This window comes from Acomys russatus, chromosome 17 (assembly GCF_903995435.1).
Source record: "Acomys russatus chromosome 17, mAcoRus1.1, whole genome shotgun sequence".
Classification (NCBI taxonomy): domain Eukaryota; kingdom Metazoa; phylum Chordata; class Mammalia; order Rodentia; family Muridae; genus Acomys; species Acomys russatus.
In genome coordinates, this window is record NC_067153.1 from 43,303,060 (window position 1) to 43,329,668 (window position 26,609).

General features: G+C 45.9%; 1 protein-coding gene and 1 pseudogene across 1 annotated transcript in view; one reads left to right on the forward strand and one right to left on the reverse strand.

The window, feature by feature from the left end:
• Enthd1 (ENTH domain containing 1) overlaps window positions 1–26,609 on the reverse strand; it is a 108,922-nt gene that overhangs the window by 14,404 nt on the left and 67,909 nt on the right. The window contains 1 exon segment of the mRNA XM_051159401.1: window positions 5,605–6,024. Within this exon segment, the coding sequence (XP_051015358.1) occupies window positions 5,605–6,024 (420 nt within the window).
• Window positions 7,587–10,236, forward strand: LOC127201767 (heat shock protein HSP 90-alpha-like; annotated as a pseudogene).

Genomic DNA, 26,609 nt, shown 5'->3' on the forward strand with positions numbered 1-26,609 from the left:
CATCCCAGCCCTCAGCGCAAGATTTCCTTAAATATAAATGATACTCTTCCTTTACTTTTAGTTATTTAAAAATAATTCTGTGTGTGTGTGTGTGTGTGTGCGCGCGCGCGCGCGTGCGCGCGTGTGTATACCATGTGTGTGCAGGAGCCTGAGGTGGTCAGAAGATGGCATTGGGTGCCCTGGAGCTGGAGTCACAGGCAGCTGGGAGCCACCCAATGTGGGTTCTAGAGAGGAACTTTGGCCCCCTGCAAGAGCAGCACAGGCTTTTAACTCCTAAGCTATCTCTCCTCATCTCTCCAATCCCTTTATTCTACCATCTAATTGTCCATATTTGGTCAACAGTGATGCAACTTTTACTCTTTCTAGAGATGGACCAGCTCTGCTGTCCAGGCTGGCCTTGAGCAGCACCTGGTTATCATTCATTTTGTATACTGACCTTGTATCCTGAGCTCTTGCTGGACCTACCTATTAGATCTAGCTACAGATCTATTAGATCTGAAAGGGGTTTCTTTTGGGGGGGTCTACATAAAGAATCATATTATCATTGATCAAAGGCAATATTATCTTTTCCTTTCCAGTATTCATGCCTTCTATCTCTTCTTATGGCCTCTTTGCCTCTAACACACTGCTGAATAAAAATGGTGCAGAAAGACGCGTGTCTCTCCTTGCTGATCCACTCAGAACAGCATTTGCTTTCATCATTAATTATGTCTGCAGTTGAATCTTAAAATACACTCGTTATCAGCTTGAGGGAAGTTCCTTTTTTTATTCCTAATTTGCTTACATTTTTTATAATCATAATTGAATGTAGAATTGTATCAATTTTCTACATGAATCAAGATAATTATATCATTTTAAATCTTATTCTACTAATGTAGTGGATTGCAGAGATTCATTTTCAAGCGTCAAGGCTAAGTTACAGTGCTGGGAAGAATCCCACTGGGTCATGCATGGCATATTGGCACTTTTTGACCTCGCTGGATTTGATTTGCTAACATCTTAAGAATTTCTGCATTTCATGCTAATATGTGTTGTTTTCTAATCTACTATTCTTGTACTGTATGTTGGCCCTGGGTAGCAGATTAATCCTCTTCATGAAATGATGGGGTAATGTCCTGCAGTTTTCAGAAAGAATGAGCCAAGACTGCTGTGTACACCAGTCAGACTACAGTATTTTCTATTTCCCCAAATATTTGTCATTTCTAAGACTCATCATTTTTGTAGATTCAAGGACCTGTCTGGTATAGTGTTCTATTCTTATGAAAGCATCTCTTCACTGTTAATAGACCTTTTGATCATGAGTTACGTTTTTGCCCTTGGATATCTTTTTCTTCATTTAAAATGCTTCTTGGTCGGCATTTCTGGCTGGCAGGTCTTAGCTTCTGGCTTGTGAGGTGACCTCTCTGACTCTCAGAGCAGAGCTCATGATGGAAACTGAGCCATCGTCCATACTGTTGTTCTTGTATGGAACAGAGCTGTTCCTCTTGCTGCTTTTAACTCTGTCTGTGGACTCCGGCCGGGTGTTTAGTGACGATGCATTTGGGCGTGGTTCTCCTTGTATTTACTCTGAGCATTTTTCAATCTGGATGCTTATTCTAGCCACAGAATTGGGAGTTTGAGGCCAGGATCTCTTCACATAATTTTTCTGCCCTTTCTACTTCCTTCGTCTTCAGGAACAGCAGTCATACCAAAGCCAGGCTACGCAGTATGCCCTGCCAGGCTGTCTGTCTTTGGTTATTTATCCCTCCCCATTTTCCATATTAGATAATTCCTGTTGATTTATCTTCAAGCTCACTTACTTTTCCTTCCTTCATTTCCAGCCCACTGCTAAATAAAAACCACAAGTGAATTTGTCATTTCAATTAGTTTTCATCTCCACAACTTCCATTTTGCTTTTTTAGTGTTGTCTTCTGAGACATCGTCTCTGCTCACTCATTGTGACTACTTCAAGTTGTGGAATATAAAAGTTTGTTTGCTAAGAAAGTATCCTACTGTGTAGCCAAGGCTAGCCTCAAATTCACTGTGTAGCCTAGACTAGCCTTGAAGTCACTGTCCTCTTGCCTCATGAGGGCTGTATAGACAAGTGTTCACTGCCATGTCAGGCTAAGTTCTTGAACACATTTTAACGGCTGCTTCATGAACTCATCTGCTAATCACAGTGTCTGTGTCATCATGGCCAGCTTTTATAACACCCTCCATGCCTTCATTATGGCTCACACTGTCCTATTTCTTCAAGTGCCTGACGCTCTTTTTTATTCTTAATTATGTGTCTGTGTGCGTTTATGCATGTGAGTGAGGGTGTCTGTGGAGGCCAAAGAGGGCATTGGATCCCTTGGAGCTGGAGGTACATGCTTCTGTGAGGTGCCCAATGTGGCTATGGTATCTGACCCTGGGTCATCTGTTAGAGCGCTACATTCTCTGACGCACTGAGTCCCGTCTCCAGCTCCATGTCGGGCATTTTTAAAATGCTGTAGTGTATGTTTGTAGAGCCTCTTGATTCTGTGCTAGTCCCCTGAACACTGGTCTCCATTCCTGTAGGCAGAGAACTTGCCTGACTCTTCAGACTGTCACCCAGGCAGCAGGTGGAAGGCTTACTTCTTCTTTTGGTTTCCAGCAGGGCTTGGGGGGCACTCACTGGGGTTCCCCCTGAAAGTTTAGTTCATGATCAGTCAAAGATTTGGGCAGATTTTATACCAGTTTATAGGTTCACCCATCTCAGTCTCCCTCAAGATTTCTTTCACAGCCACCTAGTGTCTGTACACTGAACTCTCCTCTGTAGCTCTACTGAGATGTCAAACACGTGGTCTAAGCTGCATGTGGCCACACACAGTCAAGGGCATGTATGAGTCCAGCCTAACACAGAATCATAAACGTACTTAATGCATGAGAGGTCTGTGAGTTTTTCTGGCGGCTCAAGCCTTGGCTCTTGAGTGCAAATGTTGCAAGTGACAGTGTCACTTGACAATATCAAAGGCTGGGCATTCCTGTTGGACCACATGGAACAGAGTACCCTCATGATCTTAATTTCAGGGATGTATTTTTTAGCTTTAAAATTTCCCCTCAGCCTTTTCACAACACAGACAGAAATGGCCTAATGAAAGTCCATCTTCTATTTGTAAGCCTTACATGCCTTGGGCCTCCAGAGTGTAGGTATCCATGGCTCCGCTTCTGCACTCTTTCTGCATCTTTGTCCACTCCTTCTTATACCTGGGAATTTGTGGTTTTTGTTGTATGTCTAAATTTTTTCATGAAAAATTACAGTAGCTTTCACAAAAAAGTCTGTCTTCTAGATGCGAAATGGAACCCAAGGCAGTCACCTAGACTCTACATGGATTTTCTGTTGTGAGAACAGTGTTGTTTCTGGTGTTGTCCTCCTAGAGGCTAGCTCTGTGCGGGATAGCCTGTCAGGCCCCCAGCGCCCAGCTGAACAAGAGGAGCATCTTCCTGGAATGTTGTTTGTCTGTCTCAGTATCAGAGGCTCAGCTTAGCTTCTTGGTCTCTAAGAAGCTCTTCCCTCAACCCCCAACGCTCTTCAGTTTCTTTCTCTTTGAGAACACAGCTTTGCTGCATGCAGTTGCAGAGACAAAGAATTCCTTCCCCGTGGGCTCATTGTTCTCTCACTGAACCTGAGCCACTTTGAGCTTGGAGATATTTTGGAACTCCCAAAAACTCAAACTCTGTCTCCAAAGCCCAGTGGGCCTGGGGACTCACTTCTGACCCAAAGAGAGGAATGACTGAGGTCAACTGTGACTCACCAAAATACTCTTTGCCCTGGGGTCCAGACCCATAGTGTTTATCCCTCGGAGATCTTCTGATAATTTAAACAAGCTTTTAGTAATTTAAATTTTCAGCTTTAATATTGGAGGTGTGTCAGAAAATGGTCTAAGAATGGAGTCGTACGAGGAGAATTCTGAGTGTTTGTGTGAAAACTCAAAAAAAAAAAAAAAGACAAGAGTCTTATGACCTCAGTTTGTTCTTGGAATATCTTCTTGTGCTCCTTGCAGGCACAGCAGATAGGAGTGTGCTTATCTCAGATTACTTACATTGCTTGCTGCTGTTATTCAATTAAATGCCTCTATGAAAAACACGTCTTTGCTGCACGTGGCTTGTCCTTGTGATCACACACCTGTCTCGTGTGATTCTCTTTAGCCCCCAGAATATAAATTATCTGATGCTCTGACCAAAGTTAGCTTTTGCCTGAGACTTTAGTTCGACTGACTTGTTTATTGGCTCCATTCTCCCAAGTCCCACAGCCTCGCAATAAGAGGCAGGTTAGACGGTCTAGCGACTTCATTATAATAGCAGCAGCTTCTCAGAGGACACCCCGTCCCAGAGGCCACCACAGTGGCACAGTGCTAGGTGGCTTCCTGGACAAGCAGTCTCAGTAGGAAAGTTAATTTGATGACAAAACAAACATTCGTTAACAAATACATTTTATTTATTTATCACCCACCTATCCACCTACCCATGCATCCACGTGTGTGCACGCACACTTGTGCCATGGTGTGCATGAAAGCCAAAAGAAAACATTAGGAGGAGGCGTTCTCCCTCCATCGGGTGGGGTGCAAGGGACTGAACTCAGATAGAAACCCGCTGAGCCATCTTGTGGACCCTAAGACTCAGTTTTACTACCTTTAGGTGATTCAATTCCAAAGTGTTTTAAATGCAGCAATCTTTGAAATCTCTTTTTCAGAGAGAATCCTTTTTTATTCATTGCCCTAGAAACCAAGGTCAATTAATTTAGCCACTACACGCTGCTTCATCGTTTTTATTTATATGTATTTTTACATGCTGGCTTCCATTATTTTTGTTTATATGCATTTTTGATTCGTGTTTGAGGCAATTTAAAAGATTTATGTTGAAATCTTTGAATTTATATGAGTTGGTAAACATTATCACATAGAAACACCAACAAAACCACCACTTAGGTTTTGAAAAATTGGTGCACAAACAAGCTATTCTTTTACTGATTAACGTTGGAAAGAAAAGCATAATTACATAACGCAAGACTTAAAGTCTGGCAGTTAAAAGCGGGGCTTGACCCTCCATCATAGCGTCTAAATGATACTACAGCCCACTTCACTCCGTTCTGTGGTACATGAGGGCTTATTACACAGCCCTGCTCACCTTGAACTCAAGCATGTTCCTTGGCTCCAGGGTGTTGGAACAGCCATACGCCCTGATATGCCCAACCCTTGGTTTTTTAAAACGACAGAGAAAGGACATGCTCTCCTGCCCCATTGGTGCAAATAGTATAGAGCCTTAAAGGACCCCTACACAGCTGTGCACATATGCACCTGGACGCACAACAAAACCTACTTCTTTTGCACACAATCCCTTCACAAGTTACCTATAGACTTAACTGGAAGCCTCAGTTAATGCCAGGAACATCTAATTTGGTTTACACAGAAGCTGATGGTAATATATTCGATCAGATACTTGCTTGAATTATATGCAACTCATTTAGTAAAAGAGACACATGACCACCCAAGAAACCCTTCAGTGGTACGTGTGCTCTATGGAACTGACAAAGAGCAAGAGGAGACAAGAAAAGACTAGAAGGCAGAGACATCACAGACTGCCTCTGCAGAGCATTTCCCTCACTTCATTGGCTTGTTTGGGGGATACACTCACCCCACATGGCTAAAGGCTTGAGGCTCACATCTTCCACCCGGCAGATGCTGGACTGTGCAGGTGTCTGGAGGTCCTTACTGGTCTCCTTCACTGGGCTAATGGTTTTGAATGAGGGTGAGGCGTAGAGTGTTTCCACAGAGGACTGGTTGTGGAACATGGACTCTGATTTGGTCATCCTCAAACCCACGCTGGTAGTCTCATCTTTACCTGATGGCCAAAATGCTTGTAACGGTGTCAAGGTTTCAAAGCTTTTTTCAGCTGGCTGCTTTTCCAGAGGAGTTTGTGGGGGACTTTCTGTGATAGTATTTGCAATGGTTTTCTCCAATTTCTTGCCTAAACTCATATTTGTCTGCATCGATGGGCTTTTTTCTGAGGGAGTAGACACAGCCTCTGCAAAATAGCAAGTAGCCCCAAATTAAAACCGAAACATTCCATTTAAAATCCACTTTAATAAGTAGGATCTTTCCTATTTAGTCCTCTGCTTTCCTGCTAGGCTGGGATGTGCTATTTCAAGTACCCTCAAGCTGTAACTGATGTCTTAGTCATTTGGTGGCTGCCTCCCCCCCCCCCCCCGCCCGCCCCGCCCCTCGGAGGCACTAAAACACAAGGCATAGAAAATTTCAACTAACTTCCCTCTAAGTATTTCTCCCTTCACCCACTGATCGTCTCTCAGCCACTATATTTTTAGGACCTTCCAACCTTCATCCTTTACAAGAGAAGCTAGACAAAATACACATCATTCTATCCCGATGAAACCCTTCATCTCTCCTGCAAGGAAAGCCGTCTCCTCTCAGGGGCACATCCAGAAGCACTCCAGGGACGGCATCATTATAACGAATCTTTTGTCTATGTGGAGGACAACACCGTCTCTTACAGAGCTGTTCTGATGGCTACTGCAATGCAATCGTTCTGTCCATTCTGTCACTAGTCATTAAAACACCAAAGCACTAGGAAGCCCGGAGCTCACCAGGTATCCAGAGCACAAGGGGCTGAAGCAGTGTAAGAAGCCAAAATTGCAGGGGAAGCTGGGTAGGGACCACTGCCCGAGCCCACACATCTAGGGCCTGGACTGAATTTCTACATGGGCCCAGACCCCAATTCTCAGTGCGAGGGATGGTTTTCAGAGTTTCATCCTGACTTGGACATGGAATGGGAGGATTTTGTTTCTAAGGGGTTGAGTTCATGACCAGGTGTGGTGGCGCACGCCTTTGATCCCAGCACTCAGGAGGCAGAGGCAGGTGGATCTCAGTGAGTTTGAGGCCAGCCTGGTCTACAAAGTGAGACAAGGACAGCCAGGACTAAAGAGAAACCCTGTCTCGAAACACACACACACACACACACACACACACACACACACACACACACACACACAGAGGTTGGGTTCATGAAATTGGATGTGGAGACTGTGGGTTCACTGTTAGGTGATTATACCATCTGACAAGTCAGAATGCACACATACAGGTTCCCATAACTTCCGGAGGCTGGAGGAGAGCCTCTGGTATTTATTCAGAATTAGAAAGTTCAAGAAACTTGTATTAGTTGCTTCATTGTCATGATGCAGCTAGTCATGTTTGTGTGTGGTCACTCAACAAAGATGTGAGGAAACTGAGACGGAACAGAACCAAAGTAAAATGCTGGAGGCAATTGCTTATGTTTTCACTCCCTTAAGCAAGTTTGCTTGACCCATGTGTACCAGATGTACTTGGTCACATGTGGGCAGGAGGTACATGGGCAAGAAATATGTCAAGATGTACAGTTGCCCCTGATTGGATGTAGGTGGGAGGTACGCAGGCAGGAAGTATGTCAGGAGGTATGCTTGCCTCTGATTGGATGTAGATGGGAGGTACGCAGGCAGGAAGTAGGTCAGGATGTATGCTTGCCCCCATTGGACCTGATGAGAAATAGGGTGGGCCCTGTGGTTTTGCCTTTCAAGCTCCTGCAAAACATGACTCATGGCCATTTCCTGGGAACCCAGGTATGGACCTGGCCAGAGGCCAGCCTCCTGGCCAGGATTTAATTAAAGCTTGCTTCAAATTTGGCTTTAAATTGTGGTAGTGGTCTTATTCTCAACTGGTAAGATTAACAAAACCCAGACCCAAGACCCAAGACCAACCAATGGAGGAGGAAAAGGTTAAGGCTTTTCCCCTTCAGGGACTGTCTGGTCAATGTCCTTAATCATCAATATTTCTAGTCTCACAACGAGATCTTTCTGAGAGAGCTCATTCCAAATGCATCAGATGCTCTGGGTAAGATCAGGGTTGGGAGTTTGACAGATCCTAGCTGACTACTCTGGGAAGGAGCTTCAAATTAATCTCATTCCCAACCTACAAGATCAAAGCCTTGCTGTTGCGGATACTGGGACTGGCATGACCAAGGCTAACTCAATCAATAACCTTGGCACTGCTGCCAAGTCTAGCACCAAAGCCTTCATGGGGGCTTTGCAGGCTGGGGCAGATAGTTCCATGACTGGCCAGTTTGGTGTTGCCTTTTACTCTGCGTATTTTGTTGCTGAAGAAGTGACTGTGATCACCAAGCACGACGATGATGGGCTGTATGCCTGGGAGTCCTCAGCAGGGGCATCGCTCACAGCGAGGACTGACACGGCGAGGACTGACACGGCGAGGACTGACACGGCGAGGACTGACACGGCGAGGACTGACACGGCGAGGACTGACACGGCGAGGACTGACACGGCGAGGACTGACACAGTGAACCAACAGCCCATGGAATAAAGACTATCTTACATGTGAAAGAAGAAGACCAAGCTGAGTATTTAGGAGAAAGGAGAATAAATGAGGTTGTGAACAAACGTTCTCAGCTAGTTGGCTACCCCATTATTTTCTCTGTGGAGAAGGAATGAGAAAAGGAAGTCAATGATGATGAGGCTGAAGGAAAAGGAAATAGTGCATGTAGCTCAGCTGATAAAGTGCTTGCCTAGCATCCATGAGGTACCGAGTTCAATCCCCAGCACTGCATGACTGATTGTGGTGCACCCTTGGCTACACATTAAGTTCAAGGGCAGCCTGTGCTACATGAAAACCTGTTTCACAAAACAAAAATGTTGGATTTTGGGGCTGGAGAGATGGCTCAGCAGTTAAAAGCACTGGCTACTCTTTCAGAGGACCTGGGTTGAATTCAAAGCATCCACATGGCAGTTCACAACTGTTTGTAGCTCTAATTTCAGGGGACCTGGCACCTTCACAGACATACATGCAGACAATGTATGGAAGGAAAGTAGAAGAAACACCAATGCACACAAAATACAAATAAATAAATGTTATTTTAAAGGAGATAAAGAGAAAAAAAAAGACACAGAAGATGTTGGTTCTGATGAAAATAAGAAGAAGAATGGATAGTGATGAGGAGAAGACCAGGAAGAGTACATTGATCAAGAAGAACCAAGTAAAGCAAAGACCATTTGGACCAGAAATTCTGATGACACTGCTAAGGAAGAATCTAGAGAGTTCTACAAGAGCTTAACCAATGACCGAGAAGAGCATTCATGGCAAAGCATTTTTCTGTTGAAGGACAATTGGAATTCCGAGCCCTTCTTTTGTCCCAAGACACATTCCTTTTGGTATGTTTGAGAACAGAAAGAGAAAGACCATCAAGCTGTCCACACACAGAGTTCTCATCATGGGTAACTGCGAGGAGTTACTCCTTGAGTGTCTGAATTTCATTAGAAGGATGGTGGATTCTGAGCATCTCCCTCTAAATATTTCCCATGAAATGTTGCAGCAAAACAAAAATTTGAAAGTTATCAGAAAGAAGTTGGTCAAGAAACATTTAGAACTATTCATTGAACTGGCAGAAGGTAAACAGAACCACAGAAAGCTTTATGAGCAATTCTCAAAAATAAAAAGCTTAGAATTCATGAAGACGCTCAAAGTCCAAAGAAGCTCTGAGGAGGAGGGAGTTTCTCTCAAGGATTACTGCACCAGAACGAAGGAAAACCAGAAGCGCGTCCATTTTACCACAGCTGAGACCAAGGGCCAAGTAGTTAACTTAGCCTTCATGGACTGCCTCTGACCGCGTGGCTGAGAAGTGATCTATCTGACTGAGCCCACTGATGAGCTTTCCTATGCCAACGCTGAAGGAACCTGAGGGCAAGACTTTGGTGTCATTATCTTACAGAAGATGAAGAAGAGAAGGAAAACCTCTACAAAATTATGAAAGACATCTTGAAGGGGAAGGTTGAAAAGGTCAAAGTTATTGGTGGCACCCACATGTGACATCCTCATAGCACACGTGGGTGAACAGCAAACTTGGAGAGAATCAGCAGAGCTCAAGCCCTCAGAGAAACTCAACAACAGGTCACGTGGCAGCAAAGACACACGTGGAGGCAAAGCTGACCACTGCAGCACTGGCCCCTTAAGGCAAAGGTAGAGGCTGACAGGAATGGCAGGCCTGCGAAGGGCCAGGTCATCTTGTTAAACGTACTGCACTCTTGACTTCCGGCTTCCTCTGGAAGATCCCCAGCCACACGTGAACAGAATCTACAGGATGCTCACACTTGGTCTAGGAACTGACAAAGATAATCCTACCTTGGATGATTCCAGTGCGGCTGTAGCTGAAGAAATGCCGCCCCCTGGACAGAGATGACAACACATGGAGCATGGGAGACAAAAGGTACCTTATTGCTAACTCTGCCATCTGAACGATTTAAGTTGTTGAGCTTGATTCCTTAGCAGACCAAATCACTTGTCACCGAAGTGTTCTGAGATACGGCTTCATGTTTAAAAGAGAAAACATTGCTAAGATGCTTTGAGTGTCAACTTCTAGAATCCACTTTGTAAAGTTTTTCTTTTCCTGTGGTTAATTCTGCATGTACTAGTCTTAGACGTTAGAACACAAACTGAAACAACTTGACAGGAATTCCCCATGTGGCTTGTTTCCCAAAGTGAAGCGCCAAGAACAAAGCCCTAAGCTTCCCTAGGTCTTGTAACCCAGCAAAGCTCATGAGTGGAAATATAGTGTCCAGTCACATTCTGCTTTCAGACAAATATATACATACATATGTGTGTGAGAGAGAGAGGGGGGAAACATTATACTGCTTTCCATTATTTTTTGGGGGTTTTGAGACAGTGTCTGACTCTGTAGTTGAGGTTAACCTGGAATTCAGCATCCTCCTGCCTCTGTCTCTTGAGTGCTGTGGTTCTCACCTTCTACTGTAATGTCTGACTTCTTCCATCTTTGAAAATTTGGCTCAAGTACCACTTTCTCTTTGATGCCTGCCCTCGCCCTTCTGTCTTTGCCTTGTCTTACTATGACCTCCACTACCAAAGACTGGATGGAGCCTGATGAGCAACTGTAACACTGCCTTCATTCAAGCCTTGCCCCAGCCTGTCACCTTGAGTTGTCTCTGTGTCCCAGCACCCAGCAGTGCCAGTCCTGGAGGGATGTGCTCAAGCAATGTCTTCTCAATGGAAGGAAAAACCCAAACACAAGAACCAAAGAGGAGATAATGCTTTTGTTTTTCTAAATTTAACATAATTTAACAACTTAATAATAATAAAAGGAAACAGAAAATTGGTAGATGAAAATAACCTCTTCTGAAATATTACTAATTAGCATATGACCTAGTTATATTTGGTTGGTAAAAGGCTTTGTTACAAGTACTGATATATCCTGGTAGGAAACCAGAGTCATGGTACTTCAGAATGCATGTGCATGTTACTATATTTGCTTTAAAGTACTCCTTAAAGGGGATTTTATTTAAATACTTCCCTTGATTCTCTATTGTATTTGAGAAAAATATTTTGCTCTTTCACTAATGAAATCACTTTAAAATTCAGTGGTATGCAAATTAGGGCAGCCCAGGATGACAATGGCTTTCCCATTAAAGTAACCTAAGAACACTCAACCCAAATACCAGCACTGGCACGAGCAAAGACTCTAGATGCCATGTTAATACTAAGTACGAAAGCTTAAAATTAACACAAGCTTAAGAATTCAGTGAGACAGTGGGATGTGGAGGCTCATGACGTAAACCCTGCCTGGTGCCCGGGAGGTGGACGTAGGAAAATCAAGGGTTCAAGGCCAGCCTGGGCTACATGTCACCCTACTTCAAAGAACCAGAATAAGTAAATAAATATTTTAAAAATTCAACAAAACAAGTTAGACCAAAGTCCTTCTATTTTTATCGACCCCCTTTTCTGATAGTCTAGGAAGAATAAACTGCAAACTGGTTGTTTGGACTTTTATTAAAGCTAGTAATTTTTTTTAACTGTGTCGGGAATTGAACTTAGGGTCTCAGCTATGCTAGGCAAGCACTCTACTACTGAGCTCGATTCTCAGCCCCAGTAGTCAGTGATCTGAACACTTTGATGTAAAAAAAGAGTCCAATGGCAGGGGCTGGGGATACGGCTCAGTAGCAGACTGCTTGGGGAAAAAAATGATTTCAAATGCATAGTACATTATCTGCTTGAACAGAAGATGGGAATGTTCTGAAGATTCTAGAATAAAGCTGCCTTGGGTGTCTTTGCTGTCAGCCCAATTACACACACACACACACACACACACACACACACACACAATATTCCAAATTAATTCTGTGTAATCACTGCTTTAGTTCTTAGTAGTTTGTATGCAAAAGTCCCATCCTATGCCAGTGACCAACTTTGCACCTCCACTGCTTACCTGCTACTTACCCTGAGCTGCATCCTCAGGCTGACTCGTCTCCCGTTCCTGGCATCCTGCCCATCAGATGACACCCTATTTCACTGGTTAAAACCTATGGACCCCACACAAGACCCATCCCAAACAGTTACTGCTTCTAGAATCTTACAGATAACTCTCCACCCTAAGCCCTGCCTTTTCTGAAATGAGAAAGCACGCATCCATGAAGCCATTATTTTACTTAATTACATACAATACAGTGTCGATCATACATGAAGTTCCTGCATTCTGGCCTTACAGCCTACAGGATGCTTTCACATAGGGAAGAGATGCAAATGTCTGCTAAATTTAACTGGTCCCTAATGTGCCTCTCCCTGGCATCATCTTTATATGCTGGCGCTGTGGACATCAAAGCATGCTGATGGGAAACTTAAAATCAAGAATGCTCAACCAAACCATAGTGTTGGGGCTGGGATTTAGCTCAGCGGTTGAGTGTTTGCCTAGGATAAGGGAGGCTCTGTGTTTGATACCAAGTACCATGAAAACTAACAAGACCTGGACAGGGAAAAGAAAGGAGTGAGCAATGAAGGGAGAGAAAGGCCAGCTAATTGATCCCTCCTATTTCCTCTGGGCTGTATTAAGGCTCTGGAGAGACACTAAGTAGGCCAATCATCCAGCTCTACAAATACTGTAAAAAGTCAGGGCAGAGGAGAAAGATGGGAAAGCGCCTCAGTAAATGGGACTTCCTCAGAGAGAGAAGGCTGTACCCAGCATCATGTGGTGGCATCAGCAGGGCAGGCACGAGCCATTCGGTGTTCTTAGTTTTTAGTGTGTGCCCGAGAGGGGAGGAGCTGCACCCAGAAACACGGGAGAAAGTCAGGGCTGTGGACCTCTTGGCTGGCATGCAGGAGTTGGGAGGAAGGAAACAGAAATCGTGGGACACTTTCGGAAATCATGGGACACCTTGATGGACTGTTGTCTCCATTCCCGTGCTCCAGGCAGCCTTCCTGTCTTCGTCTGCGGCCCTCCCTTCCTCTGGAATGTAGGTAGTATATTTTTGATGCTTCACTTCTCTGAGTCAATAATAAGGTATCAGCTGCTGCTGGACTCACCTAGAAGTAGGATGGTCTGTATGCCATCCATTCATACATTTTAACCCTGGTCCCCGCTGAGGTCGGCTGCTCCTTGGGAGGAGAGTTCACCATCCTGACCTCCTATCCTCAATATCTGCTTTACCTTAGTTGACATGGCCATCAGTTTCCCTAGCACTTGGACTATTCTGAAAGCCTCCACTATAGTCTCTGGATCTTTCCATCTGCCCCATGGGTCCACTCCACACAGCTCACCACAGAGACTGGTCCTCAAACTATCGGATGCAGTTCATGGCTCTGCATGAACAAGCCTCATTTACCTCTCATGCAGTGTCTGCATCACTGTCCTTGTAAGACTGTGGCTTGTCGATGCTTTCCTGGCTCCACCTGTACACCCCTCCTAGTCCTCAGCCTCTACCCAGCTGGTCCTTTCACCTGAAATTCTCTCCCCTCCTTACAGGCCAGGATTGCCCCCTCCAGGTTGGCTCCTCTTAGATAGGCCTATGCTTTTGCTCACGGGCATGCCTCAGCCTGCAGGATTCTTTCCCACTCTGACAAAGATGATTTCATTCTTCAGTGCCCAACCAATTTCTTTCTTGTTTAAAAAAATGTTGAACCTTCCAGGTTAAAAAGAATCTGTTTTCCTTACTTACTATTGCAAAATGAATGTCATATGAATACTGACTTTTCTTTAGCCAATCTCATTATTTCAAATGTATCTGCTTGTTTGACAAACACATATTGAGTGTAAGGATGTGTCAGGCAGTATCCTAAGCTCAGGGATCACAGCACTAAACAAATGTGTTGTTTCTAACTCAGTCTAATTTCTTTTGTACAGAACTGTCACCTCCAGTATAGTGACACCCCTCAGAGCATAAACCCTATTGAAGCTGTCCAACCCACAGGCAACTTACAGAGTGTCTGATAGTCTTTATTGTCCCAATAATCTGTTCCCAAACAAATTCATCTGTAGAGCCAGGGGAAGGAAAAGAGGATATTCTGACGTAGTCCTTTGATAGGCACGGCATGGAGACACCCAGAGATCTAGGGGCTTATTTGGGATCACACGGGATTCAAGGGCAGATTCCTTCTGCCAGACTCATGAAGTCAATGTTCTTCTGCCTTGGGACATGAAGAAAGGACTAGAAATGTCGGAAGATCCAGCTGTGCACACAGGATTGCTCTTCACAAACAATGCCATGACTCAAATGTGTGCTGTGTCCATAACTTCTACATGATCCTATCTCAGGATCACTTTGTTCATCCATGGGATACTGGGCATGTGAGCAGGATCATATATGTTCCATATGTGTCTGAGCCTGCATATCAGCTCCTGGAAGAAGGTCTGCAGGAAGACGGTTGCTGAACACGTAAGGAATGGCCAGCATGCATGGACATTTCCCTACAGCTCTCAAGACTGTGAGGGCTGTGATGGAGTGCAGCACTGGGCCTGCCTTTCTGTATTTGAACACAAATATGTGAGTGCATACATTGCAAACGCCACTGCGATTGTTTCAGACGGCTTCCCATCCTTTTCCAGGAGAGAATATCTGTGAATGCCACTGAAAAAGCGGGGAGGAGTTCTGAGTGAATTAATTTGGTTGGCTGGCGTTATCTGGTTTCTCATTTTCTTTCAATTCAACTCTGAATGTCAGAGCTTTCTCTCTAGCATCTACTCAGTGGACTTCTCAATAGGAGGCTCAGTATTAAATCATGACACGCCACCAGCTCACCGTAGCCACCTGCCAGTAGACCTGACTGATACAAAATGGGACCCTGAGAGCTGAAGGCTGGTCATTCTAGGCTTGATAGCTATCCTTCAGGGAGCACATTCTCTGCGGAGGACACCAGACTATGATTTCCACACAGACCAACATGAACATGCAGAAACACCAAGCCCAGCAAACTGCCTCTGTGCCGAAGAGACCAGCCTTCTCAGTGGGTCAAGAATGGTTTGGCCAGTTCACGAGTGTGAGATCGTTCCGACAGGCTTCAGTTTGGTCCTGACTGGAGAGACTTTGCCGACAGACAGGAACACTCCACACTGGTGCCTTTTTCAGTTTTTCAGCAACTCTGTGGGCTTGTTCTAGGGCTATAATCATTGCGTGATATTATGTATTTGTTATTATAAATCTAATAATGGGCGTTCTAGTCCAACAGAGCAGGCACTGTGCTCTATTCTCTTCTTGGTCTGATGCATAGGATCCAATTACAGCTACAAAGGAGGGAGCTGGCAGACATGACTGAAGATGGATGCCAAGATACAGCTTTTTGTAGTTTAAAAAGGCATAACTGAAGGATTTCCCCCCTTTTAGTAATTAAGTTAATCAGAGGAAACAGGATGTGAAGATAATAATGAGGTCATTTTGCTAAGAGGCCACAGTTACAAATTATTAACATGAGAGTGATTTAAACTCCGTACTAATATACTGGTTTAAAAGAGGCAGGGCATTAACCTAAAATGGATATTGAATGGAAAAGTTAAATTGTATGCATGACCAGAAAAAAATGTTTTTGGTGATACATGCAGAAAATCCTAAATAATTATAAATCTGAGCAGCTACTGGCTCCATAGGATCTGTGCTAAGTGTGGAATAGTTGCATGGTCATGTCTAATGGTGCTACAACTACAACCAAGTGTGAAAGAAGAAGCACGCTCAACATTGTAGCCTGGAGACTCACAACTGTACGGACAGCTTCCTGGAGAGTGAGCCTGTGGAACAGAGTGGCTGCGATCTAACAGGAAGCCGGAGATTGGGACCTACAGAAAAGGACTTCTAAAACGCGTCTTCAAGTGGGGCAGCTAACAGCTTTCATGCCATGAAAATGGATTGTAATGAATGGATTATAAAATAGGCACAGAGTGCTCATTATTGAGTTTTATGTCATAGCTAGGGCTCCACCAGCAATAAAAACCACACTTCACTAGACTGCAGCTATAGAGAGGGAGGAAGAAAGGCCTTTGTGAGGCTGGTGATCACTGCCCGCCCATGTCAGAGTCCGTGTTTCTAAGGCTCTGGAGAAAAGGAAGCTGTTATCTGCCATGTAAAGGTCACCCTGTGCTGCAAGCACACTCCAGGCCCTGTGAGATAAGCAGGTGTGCAAAGGCATAAGTAAGCAGTGGTGACTGGCTGACTGACGATGACAGGCAAACAATGACACCAGAAAAGTGAAAAGCTGAATTGGGTCCGAGGTTGAACTTTAGCCAGAATTAAATTATTTTAAACTACAGACTATCTTAAACTGTGCCTGGCCCGAGGTGTGGTTAGGAGGCAGCCAAGGCCTGGAGGCGAGCAGAACCTGAACCAGCCTGCTCTTGTAGCCCCAGGCATGAGGTGTGTAGCCTGTGCTCAGGGTTCTCTGCATCTTCTGCGGTGGCATCTGAGATGCAGAGGATGCTGTACTCCAGGATATGACGATAAGACAACTCTCCAACAGTTTCCTAACTTAGCATGCATACCAATAATTAGCTTTTTTACTTTAACAGCAAGTGAAAATCTTGGGTATGTCTATAGCACAGCAACCAGCCTTTAAATACCATTTACATTGCGAATGAAGAAGAAACGCTACTTCTTATGAAGCAGGACTGTGCTCTTATTCAAAATAAGCCAAGAAGACTCCCACTAAAACCATCAGCGTGGCCTGGAGGGATGGCTCAGAGGTTAAGAGCACTAACTGTTCTTCCAGAGGTCCTGAGTTCAATTCCCAGGAACCACAATGGTGACTCACAACCATGTATAATGTGATCTAATATTCTTTTCTGGCATTCAAGCGTACATGCAGGCAGAGAACTGTATACATAAAAAATAAATAAAAAACAATTAAAAAGCCCATCAGCGCTATCCCGAGAGCACATCCCTCTGGGACCACCTTACTGATTTCCAGAGGCAGTGCAAACCCTAGACTGCTGCGCGACTGCTGTTCCTACAGCTCTCTCTGCTCATATCCTCTTGAACGGCTTGCAGCACTGAACTGTAACTTTGCTATGTTTTGCTTACTCTGTCTCATTCCAGCGCCCTCCACATATTTTCATTCATGAAATAGCACTTTGCAGACACACTGTACTGAGGAGGCAAAAGCCAGAAAAGACTTCAGTCACTGGAATTGTTAAGACTGGAGATAAAACACCAGATACAAGAGCTCAGAAGAAAAGAATCTGAAAGATGAGGGAAAAGTAAGAGATTATAAAAGCTAAAATATGCAGATTTCACTAAAGAATCCAAATATAATATCCTAAAATTCTTTTAAAACTGGAAGAAATTTTAATGACTTGGTGGATGGCAGGATGGTGCGGAGATAAACAGGAGAGAAATCCAGCAGGAAGACTGAGTGACATGTCAGGTGGAGTGTGACTAGCATCACTCTGACAGGAGCATGGCTCCTCCAGTCTTGTGGCCTGACCACTGCAGGCTGGCCTCTGGGCATGTGACCACTGCAGGCTGGCCTCTGGGCATGTGACCACTGCAGGCTGGCCTCTGGGCATGTGACCACTGCAGGCTGGCCTCTGGGCATGTGACCACTGCAGGCTGGCCTCTGGGTATGTGACCACTGCAGGCTGGCCTCTGGGCATGTGACTACTGCAGGCTGGCCTCTGGGCATGTGACCACTGCAGGCTGGCCTCTGGGCATGTGACCACTGCAGGCTGGCCTCTCGGCATGTGACCACTGCAGGCTGGCCTCTGGGCATGTGACCACTGCAGGCTGGCCTCTGGGCATGTGACCACTGCAGGCTGGCCTCTGGGCATGTGACCACTGCAGGCTGAACTCTGGGCATGTGAGGTCCCTACGTGCACCTGTGCCCTCACCACTGCTCCTTCCTTTCCCCACTCATCCTATGGTCTACTGTGTCTCTTCTTGTCCCTGTGGTGTTAGACCATAGAAAGCACAGGAGGGAAGGTGTCTGTCTCTTTCTCTCCTGGGCACTGTCATTGTCCCTCCGCTGGTAGTGGCTGCTTTGGCTATTCTGGCCCTGTGAGGGATCATCCCCAAGTTCTCCCTTTAGTGGAGTGAATCTGAGAGTCTTTAAGGTTCCTTTGAGAGCCTGCTCTAGTTTCATAGGGGAGGAAAAGGGTTGTTTGGCCATCACTGAGGGAGGTCAAGGCAAGAACTCAAGCCAACGCATGAACCATTAACTACAGAGGAACGCTGCTTACTGGCTGACTGCAGAGTCATGCCCAGTTGGCTTTTTTATAAACTCATGACTATCTGCCCACAGTGGGCTGGGCCCCTCCCATAGCATAAGGCAATCAAGACAAACCCCCAGAGACACAGGTCAGTCTAACCTAGGCAACTCCTCAGCTGAGATTTCCTTCTCAGGTGACTCCAGGCTGTGAAAAGCAGACAGTTAAAGCTAACTGGTCCACCCTATGGTTCCCCTTGTGGGGGACTCCAGGCCTGAGACATCTTTCTCCAATTCTTTGCACCTCCTGACATTTAACCTTTGTAGACTGCCTCACACCTGAACTTCCGGCTTACACCACCGTAACCTCATGGTCTGCTGTCGTCTGGAGCATCAGGAGAAGCCCGTCCTCCAGCTGATCTTTTAGCTTGCATTCTTACAATCCTCACTGCTTCAGGCACCTCTCACAACCTGACCTTTCCCACTTGCTTTGTCCTGTGGTTGTCACCAACACTCACTCTGGTCAGCACTTCCTCCTGTCTTCAGCTCTGTAGTAGTTGAGCCCTGGTCTGCAGGGGTGCACCACCCTCCTCGCACCAGCACATCCGTATTTCCTGGGCTATGCTCAACGCACAGGAACTGTGTGTGTTTATGTATCTAGAGATACAATGTGAAGTTAAGTGAAGCTAACTGAATCCCTACCACCTCACACACTAGTCATTTTGTAAGCGTTTATAATTCTCAGGCATTGCATTGCATTGATGGTTATCCAGGCTGTACAGTGGGAGTACCTACTCTCTGCTTCTGGATTCCTTCTGCTTTGGAAGATTCCACATGTGTGTGCAATCGTGTGTGGTTTATTCTGTGCTGCGGGGCCTGGTCTGTGTAACACAGTGTCCTTCAGGTTCATCCACGCTTCGCCTTCGGTGAAGCCGAGAGCATCCCATTGTGCACACGGCCCTACTCTCTGTACCCACTCCTCCACTGATGGACAGTTTGGCTGAGTCTGCATCCTTACTGCAGTGAGCATGGGAGGCCATCTCTTCCACATATCATAATCTCACCTCCTTTGAGAAGGTTCCTAGATGTGTGATTGCTGGATCATGTGAGAATTCTGTGTTTGCAGCAAGTCACGTCAGCTTTCAACACTTCCTCAGAGGGCCCCGTCTGCTATTATGTTTTACCTTTCTCTTGCTCTACTCACCCAAGCAACTGGCTACAACAATACTTTTTTGTGTTAACTTCATTTCCTTCTTTGCTATTTGGCTTCTCACAACACTGCAGCATGGTCCCATTCCTCTCTGATGGAGCTGCCCCTGGGTGGCCGGCACTGGCCTGTTCATTGCTGAATCCAGTGGAAAATTTTGGTCCTGTCTCAGGACATTTCTGTGGCATTTAAGATTGACGAGCCCACCCCCCTTCTGCTCTTTTCATTTCATATACTCATTCATTCAAATGATATTTATTAGGCGGGGTGTCACACACTATTCTAGGTACTAAAAATATGACAGCGCACAGAAAGATGAAGCCTTTACCCCCTTAGAGCTTAGATTGCACAGTGGGGGAGGGGAAATGAATAATTAAACAAGGATTTATATTTAGCTAGTCAGACAATGATGAATCCTATGGAGGAAAATAAAACCATTCGGGGCAGAGGCAGAGGCAGGGAATGAAAAGGTTGGTGGGGACCGTGCTACTATTTCATACAGCATGACCAGAGAAGGCTCGGTGCTAGAGTGATCATACGCACTAGAAGAGTCTGGAATGTTCCAGTGAGAGAAAAGTCCCTAAAGATGCCTCACACATTTCAAGGATACCAATGATCTAAGATGCCTGTAGCACGGTGAGCAAGTAGGAAAAGGCGTAGAAGAAGAAAGGACACAGGGGAGATATCAGGTCACAGGGATTCCAGAGTAACCATAGAGCTCTTGCTGGGGACAGGGACAGATGCCAGTGATGGTCTGACTCTAGATATAGTTTCTGCTGTGGAAGCAAAGGTGACATGAGATGACTTGAGTTTGACAACCTAATTGTAGGTAGCACCTTCCTCTCTGAACTCGGGTGTCTTTCTTTACCCTCCAAGACAAGACCCATGGTAACCATGGTACACCAGCTCACATGGATGTAGCCCATGCGCTGACCAAACTTGGGGCATAGGCCAGCCGCACTCACCAGGCCACAGAGGCTCACCACCAAAGCGACCAACCACCTTGTCCTCCTCCTACAGGCAGTTCCTGACTATTCCATCCAGCATGAAGCAGGTTCCTAGCCTTAAGGCCACCAACCTAAAGAACACCCTTCAAAGCCTCCCACAAGGCTGGGTCAAGCAATGTAGCCTTCTCACTGCTGAAGTGAGTCAGGCACTATGCTGAAGCTCGGGGTGGATGCCACTGTGCTAGGCATCTCTTGGAGGAAGTCCTCCCAGACTTCTGGCATCCTCATTCAGAGATATCTGCTCTTCAAGTAGACCCAACATGATGACAATGGCCTCATGGGGAAAATGAGACTCAACATGACAACAGCTCCTGGCCAAGAAATCTTACCACCGCCTCCTCATTGGCTTCCTCCTCTTTCACTATACCGTACCTCTATAACCAGCTCTCTGTCTGTGTGTGTGTGTGTGTGTGTGTGTGTGTGTGTAGGCTGGGGATGTCTAAAGCTCCCATATGAACCCACCTTCCAAGTCTTCAGGGTCCTGGAACAGTTGCACGCTATGGTTACCTGACAGATTAGTTCTCATTCTAACACCACAAATTAGGTGTTATAATTATTTTTCAACTGATGAATTTTGGTTTTAATTACATTTTGATCATGTGATCCACAGACATGTGTTGAGTGTCTTTCTAACCTGCCCTCTGAGTGGCAGACACACCACTGGCAAGCCTGCACACACACAAGTTCTGCAGCCTGCCCCTTTCTGCCTTTTAATGCCAGGTAAGATGGTTTCTACTCTAGGGAGTTTCCAACTGCTCCAGCAAGATCCCCCCTCCCAGGAAGATGCCTTTGTTCTTGCTCATGCCCACATTGGAGAATTCAGGGGTCTGGTCTATTTAGGCCTGGAGACCTGGCCCTATCTTGTTTGCCTTCTCTCCACAGAGCACACACCTAGAGAATCTCTCCTTGTTCTTTTTATAAAAAACTATTAATTTATTTATCATATATACAGTGTTCTGCCTGTAGGCCTGAAGAGGACATCGGATCTCATTATAGATGGTTGTGAGCCACTATGTGGTTGCTGGGAATTGAACTCAGGACCTTTGGGAGAGCAGCCAGTGCTCTTAACCTCTGAGCCATCTCTCCAGCCCTTCTCCTTGCCCTTATCAATGCCATTCATTTCTGAAGTCACTTTCAGGCACACAGTGACCTCCTTCCTCAGAAGCTGCTGCTCAGCTCTCAGATACTGTCACTATTGTAAACAGTGCTTATACTTAACAACTCTTTATCAGCTTCCCAGCTCACCACTTCTTCCTGCATCTCAGATCTTCCTTCTGGTCTAACTCCTTACTTCCTGAAATGCTGTGGCGAGTTCCTGAGGGTCTATGGGTAACTTGGGTCTGGTCCATCTCAAAGACTCCTCCTCACACTTTAACAGTGAACACACATTCTAGGCAGACAGAGGTTCTCTTTGCACCTAAAACACCTATACCCTTTAGCCAGTGGTCTGTGAGGAGGTCTGCTCCCTTCTTGCTTCCTAGAAGCCACAACTTCCATTTTGTCTTCTGTCTCCTACGCCCTGACACGTGAGTTTGCAACGTTCCCAGTTGCTTCTCGTCCTCTGCTGCTGCACTTGTTGTGTCTGTCTCTCAGAAGTTCTGGAACTAGGGCCTGCTGCCCTCTTGCAACGTTGCCTCTCTTCTGTAATTCCCTCCTTGGCTATAGTGAGCTGCATTGTTCCTTGTGTCTTAACTTCCTCCCACCTCCCTGGCCCCTGCTGCATCTGGCTTCTTCCTGATCTGCACCGGAATCTGCAATCCTCACTTGGGTTTGATGCTAACTATTGCCTACTCCTTCCAGACCTGCTGGATTTTCCTTTCTGGTAGTTTTACGTGGTCACTTTCAAATGTCTCTGGACATTTCTCATTTACTGACTCCACCCTTATGTTTACGTACATGTATGGTACACACATGTGTGCACCTGTGTGTTTTCACTGATGCATGTGCATGTGGAGGTCAGAGTTGATGCCAGGTGCCTATAAAACAAAACAAAACAAAACAAAACACTTTCCACCTTATTTTTGGAAACAGGCTCTCCATGTACCAGAAGCTTGCCATGCTGGGTTGGCTGGTTGGCCAGCAAATCCGCAGGATCCTCCTGTCTTACCCATTGTCCTCATCCTTCTCTGCCAGCACCGGGCTCACAGGCAAGTACCACTCACCACACCTGGCTGTTACATGCCTGCTGGGTATCCAAACTCAGGTCTCCCTGAGCAAACACACACACATACACTGCTGCCGAGCCATCTCCCTCACCCTTTGCCTCTATCTTTAAAAAACAAAACAAAATCATTCCACACTGAGTTGCTTAACATCCTTCAGGAAGTAATCCAGGTCCTGAGTCTTGGGGTCAAATGCCTGGTTTGCCTTTGAAGACTCTCACTACTGCAGCCCTACTCCCTTTTCTGGTTGGTGGTCACTGACTATGACATCTGGCTGTAAGTCCCAAAGCTCAGAGTTATCTTGGCAACTGGGAACGTGGATCTGCAGCCCTCTTGGGAGCTCCAATTTAAGGTGACCTGAGGTCCAGCGTTGCCTTTGCTCCTGGTTCAAGGCTTAGTTCTCCAGCTGTGATGCTGGCATCATAGTCACCTTGGGAGACCCTACCTGTCTTTTGATTTATTTACATTTGTAGCTAATGCTCCAATCACGGTCCAGTGCTCAAGCCTGTCTTTCTTTTGTTTTGACCTTATAACTGTCTTTTCACCCCCCAAGCATGCGCACAACATTTTCTCTCGTCTTCGCCTTGTTGTTCATCTCCTTGAAGGGTGGGAAGACCTGCGGTGTCTGGGCCTCACTGCTGGAACTGTGAGAAGCCACCAAGGTTGCTGTGTAGAGTAAGTGACAAGTTGATGGACAGATGTAAGGTTCAGGGAGGGAGAGCACGAGGAGAGACATCACAACAGTCCAGGCAGGAGTGACCGGGCTCCACAGGAGACGGAGATGGCAGTAAAGACGTGATCAGCAAAGGACTGTCACAATTCTATAGCTGAGAATTTGTGAATAACTAAGCTTGCCAAGGTTACGGAAGGGAAGGGACTGGCAACAGGTGTTAGCTATGGGGAACTCCTCTCTGAGTTTTTCTTTTCTAAGTTAAATGAATCAAAGCCTGCCTACAAGCAAAGCGCCTTTCTGATGTACAATCACGGGAAACGGCTGACCTTGGCAAGAGCCACAGTCAAGCTCTGCTCTTGCCCCCGCCTTTGCTTATCAAGGTTTGTAATTGCTATGACCCTCTGCTCATCGAGTCGCCACACTGCATGCTGACCCAGCAACCCGGGGGGTCTGCTGCAGAACTCCATAGGGTTATCTGGAGACCCTTTGGAGAGCCACAGTATGCTGCTGTTTTAGCTACACACACTGTAGACATGAAAAAAAAAAAAAAAAAAAAAAAACCAGACAAACAAACAAACAGCCACATTTGTACAAGCCTAGTCAGCACACTAGAGACTAGCTCGGTATGTACACAGCTTAGTTCTCGGCCACAGTGAGATGCTAAGTGTCTTTCAAAGGGCGGAAGTTAATGGCATGTCCTCAGGGTGAAATTATTAAGAGGTGATGGAAACTTTAAGAGGTAGAGCCTAACAGAAGACCTTCAGGTCAGTGAAAGGGATTGTGGGACTCACCCTTCTGTTCCTCTCTTTTCTTCCTGACCACAAGGGTGAGAGATTCAGCTCCTCCCGTGTTCCCACCATACCGTGTTGTCTTACCACAGGCCATGAAGCAACAGAGCCCACTGACCACGGACTGACACGGCCAAAGCTATGGTCCTAAATAGCCTTTCCCTCTATGAGTTGGGGTTGGGGGTGTCTGGGGCAGCGACGGAAGGCTGACTGGAGGCTCTGCAGCATGCTCACTCTGCTGTGGCGGAGACAGAAGTGCGGAGATGAATATGCCTGGGACCACTCACGTTTGCTATGACTGTCAGCTTGAGAAAATGAAGCAACAGCTTGAACATGAACTGTAATCAGCAAGGAGGACAGGGGTCAACTACTAGGGGGTTCTTCCAGAATTTTATTAAAAGGCTAGGCATGTCTGATGACAGCCAGCATTCAGTGCAATGGAAGAATCAGATGACTCAGATGTACAGCATACAACCCAGGAAACAGAGTTAGATTTTTAATTTTTATTTTTTTGGTTTTTTGAGACAGGGTTTCTCTGTATTAGCCTTGGCTGTCCTGGACTTGCTTTATCGACCAGGCCGGCCTCGAACTCACAGAGGTCCACCTGCTTCTGCCTCCTAAGTACTGAGATTAAAGTCATGTGCCACCACACCCAGCTCAGAGTTAGAATTTTTAAAGCCAGGTTTCTCAGGGAAAGAGAGAGACAGCCTGACAACTGACTGTCTATGCTGTGGGCTAGCTGTCCCAGTGCCTCAAGTATCATCATCCTCCCAGAGAAGAAGAGTCCCTTAGGGGGCTGCTGATACAGCTAACACATGGTACCCCTCTTCCCTGCTGTCCCCTCCTTTTCACACCCTCACTTTACAAAGGCTGCAAAGCAAGCTCATCCTGACAGTGCAGCGCACCTGTGCCCCTTTCTCCACAGCCACCGGCTCTGTCCTACCACAACTGCCACACCAGGCGCAGGTGCTTGTCTGGTCTCCGTGCTTCTGCTCTCTCATCCTCCCCTCTCCCCTCTGCCCTCAGCAGTCAGTCCAAATGTTCCCCTGCCTCCTGGGCTGAGGATTAAATCATCTCCTCACACCATCCCACTCCTGTGCTATAGTCCAGCCATGCGGCTCCTTGTAACTGAAGGAAAACTTAACCTTCTCCACTTTTGGCCTCCAAGCTTACTGTTTTCTTTACTCAGAAGGACAGCATGAGACCACAGCCCACAGAATCAACTAAGCAGGGCTCACAAAGACTGAAGCAACAATCATGGCGCCTGCATGGGTCTGCTCTAAGCCCTCTGCATATACATTATGGCTGTAGAGCTTGTTCTTCCTGTGGGACTCGTAACCGTGGGAGCAGGGGTGTGTTTCTGACTCTTTTGCCTGCTCTTAGGACCCTTTTCCACCTACTGGCTTGCCGGATATGATGGTTTGTGCCTAGTCTTATTGCAGCGTACTGTGATGTGTGTGTTCGCTACCCCTGGGAGGCCTGCTCTTTTCTTTTTCTTTTTCTTTTTTTTTTTCTTTTCTTTTCTTTCTTTCTTTTTTTTTTTTTTTTAAGGGAAATGGAGGAGGAGTTGTGGATCCAGGGAGAGATGAGGTGTGGGGGGACGGGAAGGAAAGGAAAGAGGGGAAACTGTGGTTAGGATATAATATATGAGAGAAGAATAAAACAAGCCAACCAATAAAGAGAATGTGCCTTCCACTCTCCTGGCTCAGCTCCCGGAGCTCTGCAGAGAGGTGCTCCAGCACAAGCCACCATTGATTATGAAGCCCCTGGTCTGTTTTCCTCATCCCTGTATCACAATCCTAAGTGCTTTATCTGTTTATTGTCTGCTACCTTAGCCAAAATAGAAGCTTCTAGAGGACAGACAGGTCTGCCATAAATCCACGCCCACCATAGCACAAGTGGCAGGAACCCAATAGCTATATATGTTGAATTAAAATCTAATTCCTCAGTCTCATCTTCTGGAACTCTATGTTTACTTTGCCACTGATATCTGGTTAACAGCTGTTCTAGTTTATGTTTACAGAAGGAGAGTGATCTCTGGGCTTTGCCTTTAATTTAGTGTATGAGCCTGAGGCTCTAACCATATTGCCCTCAATCAGTAAGTCATGGAGCTGCACTGAGTGGGATTGGATGAGGCTGAACACCCCTTCTCGGAGTCTTAACCCTCAGGCCACCCTCAGGCTTCTGTTTCTCTCTCTTCTCACCAGTTCTACACTCACCAGACACCCCAACAGCAAGCACTGGCAGTCTGCTGTGTGCTAGGATCTGGGGACACAAAGGCAGAAGAAGAATGGACAAGTGTTACCAGGTG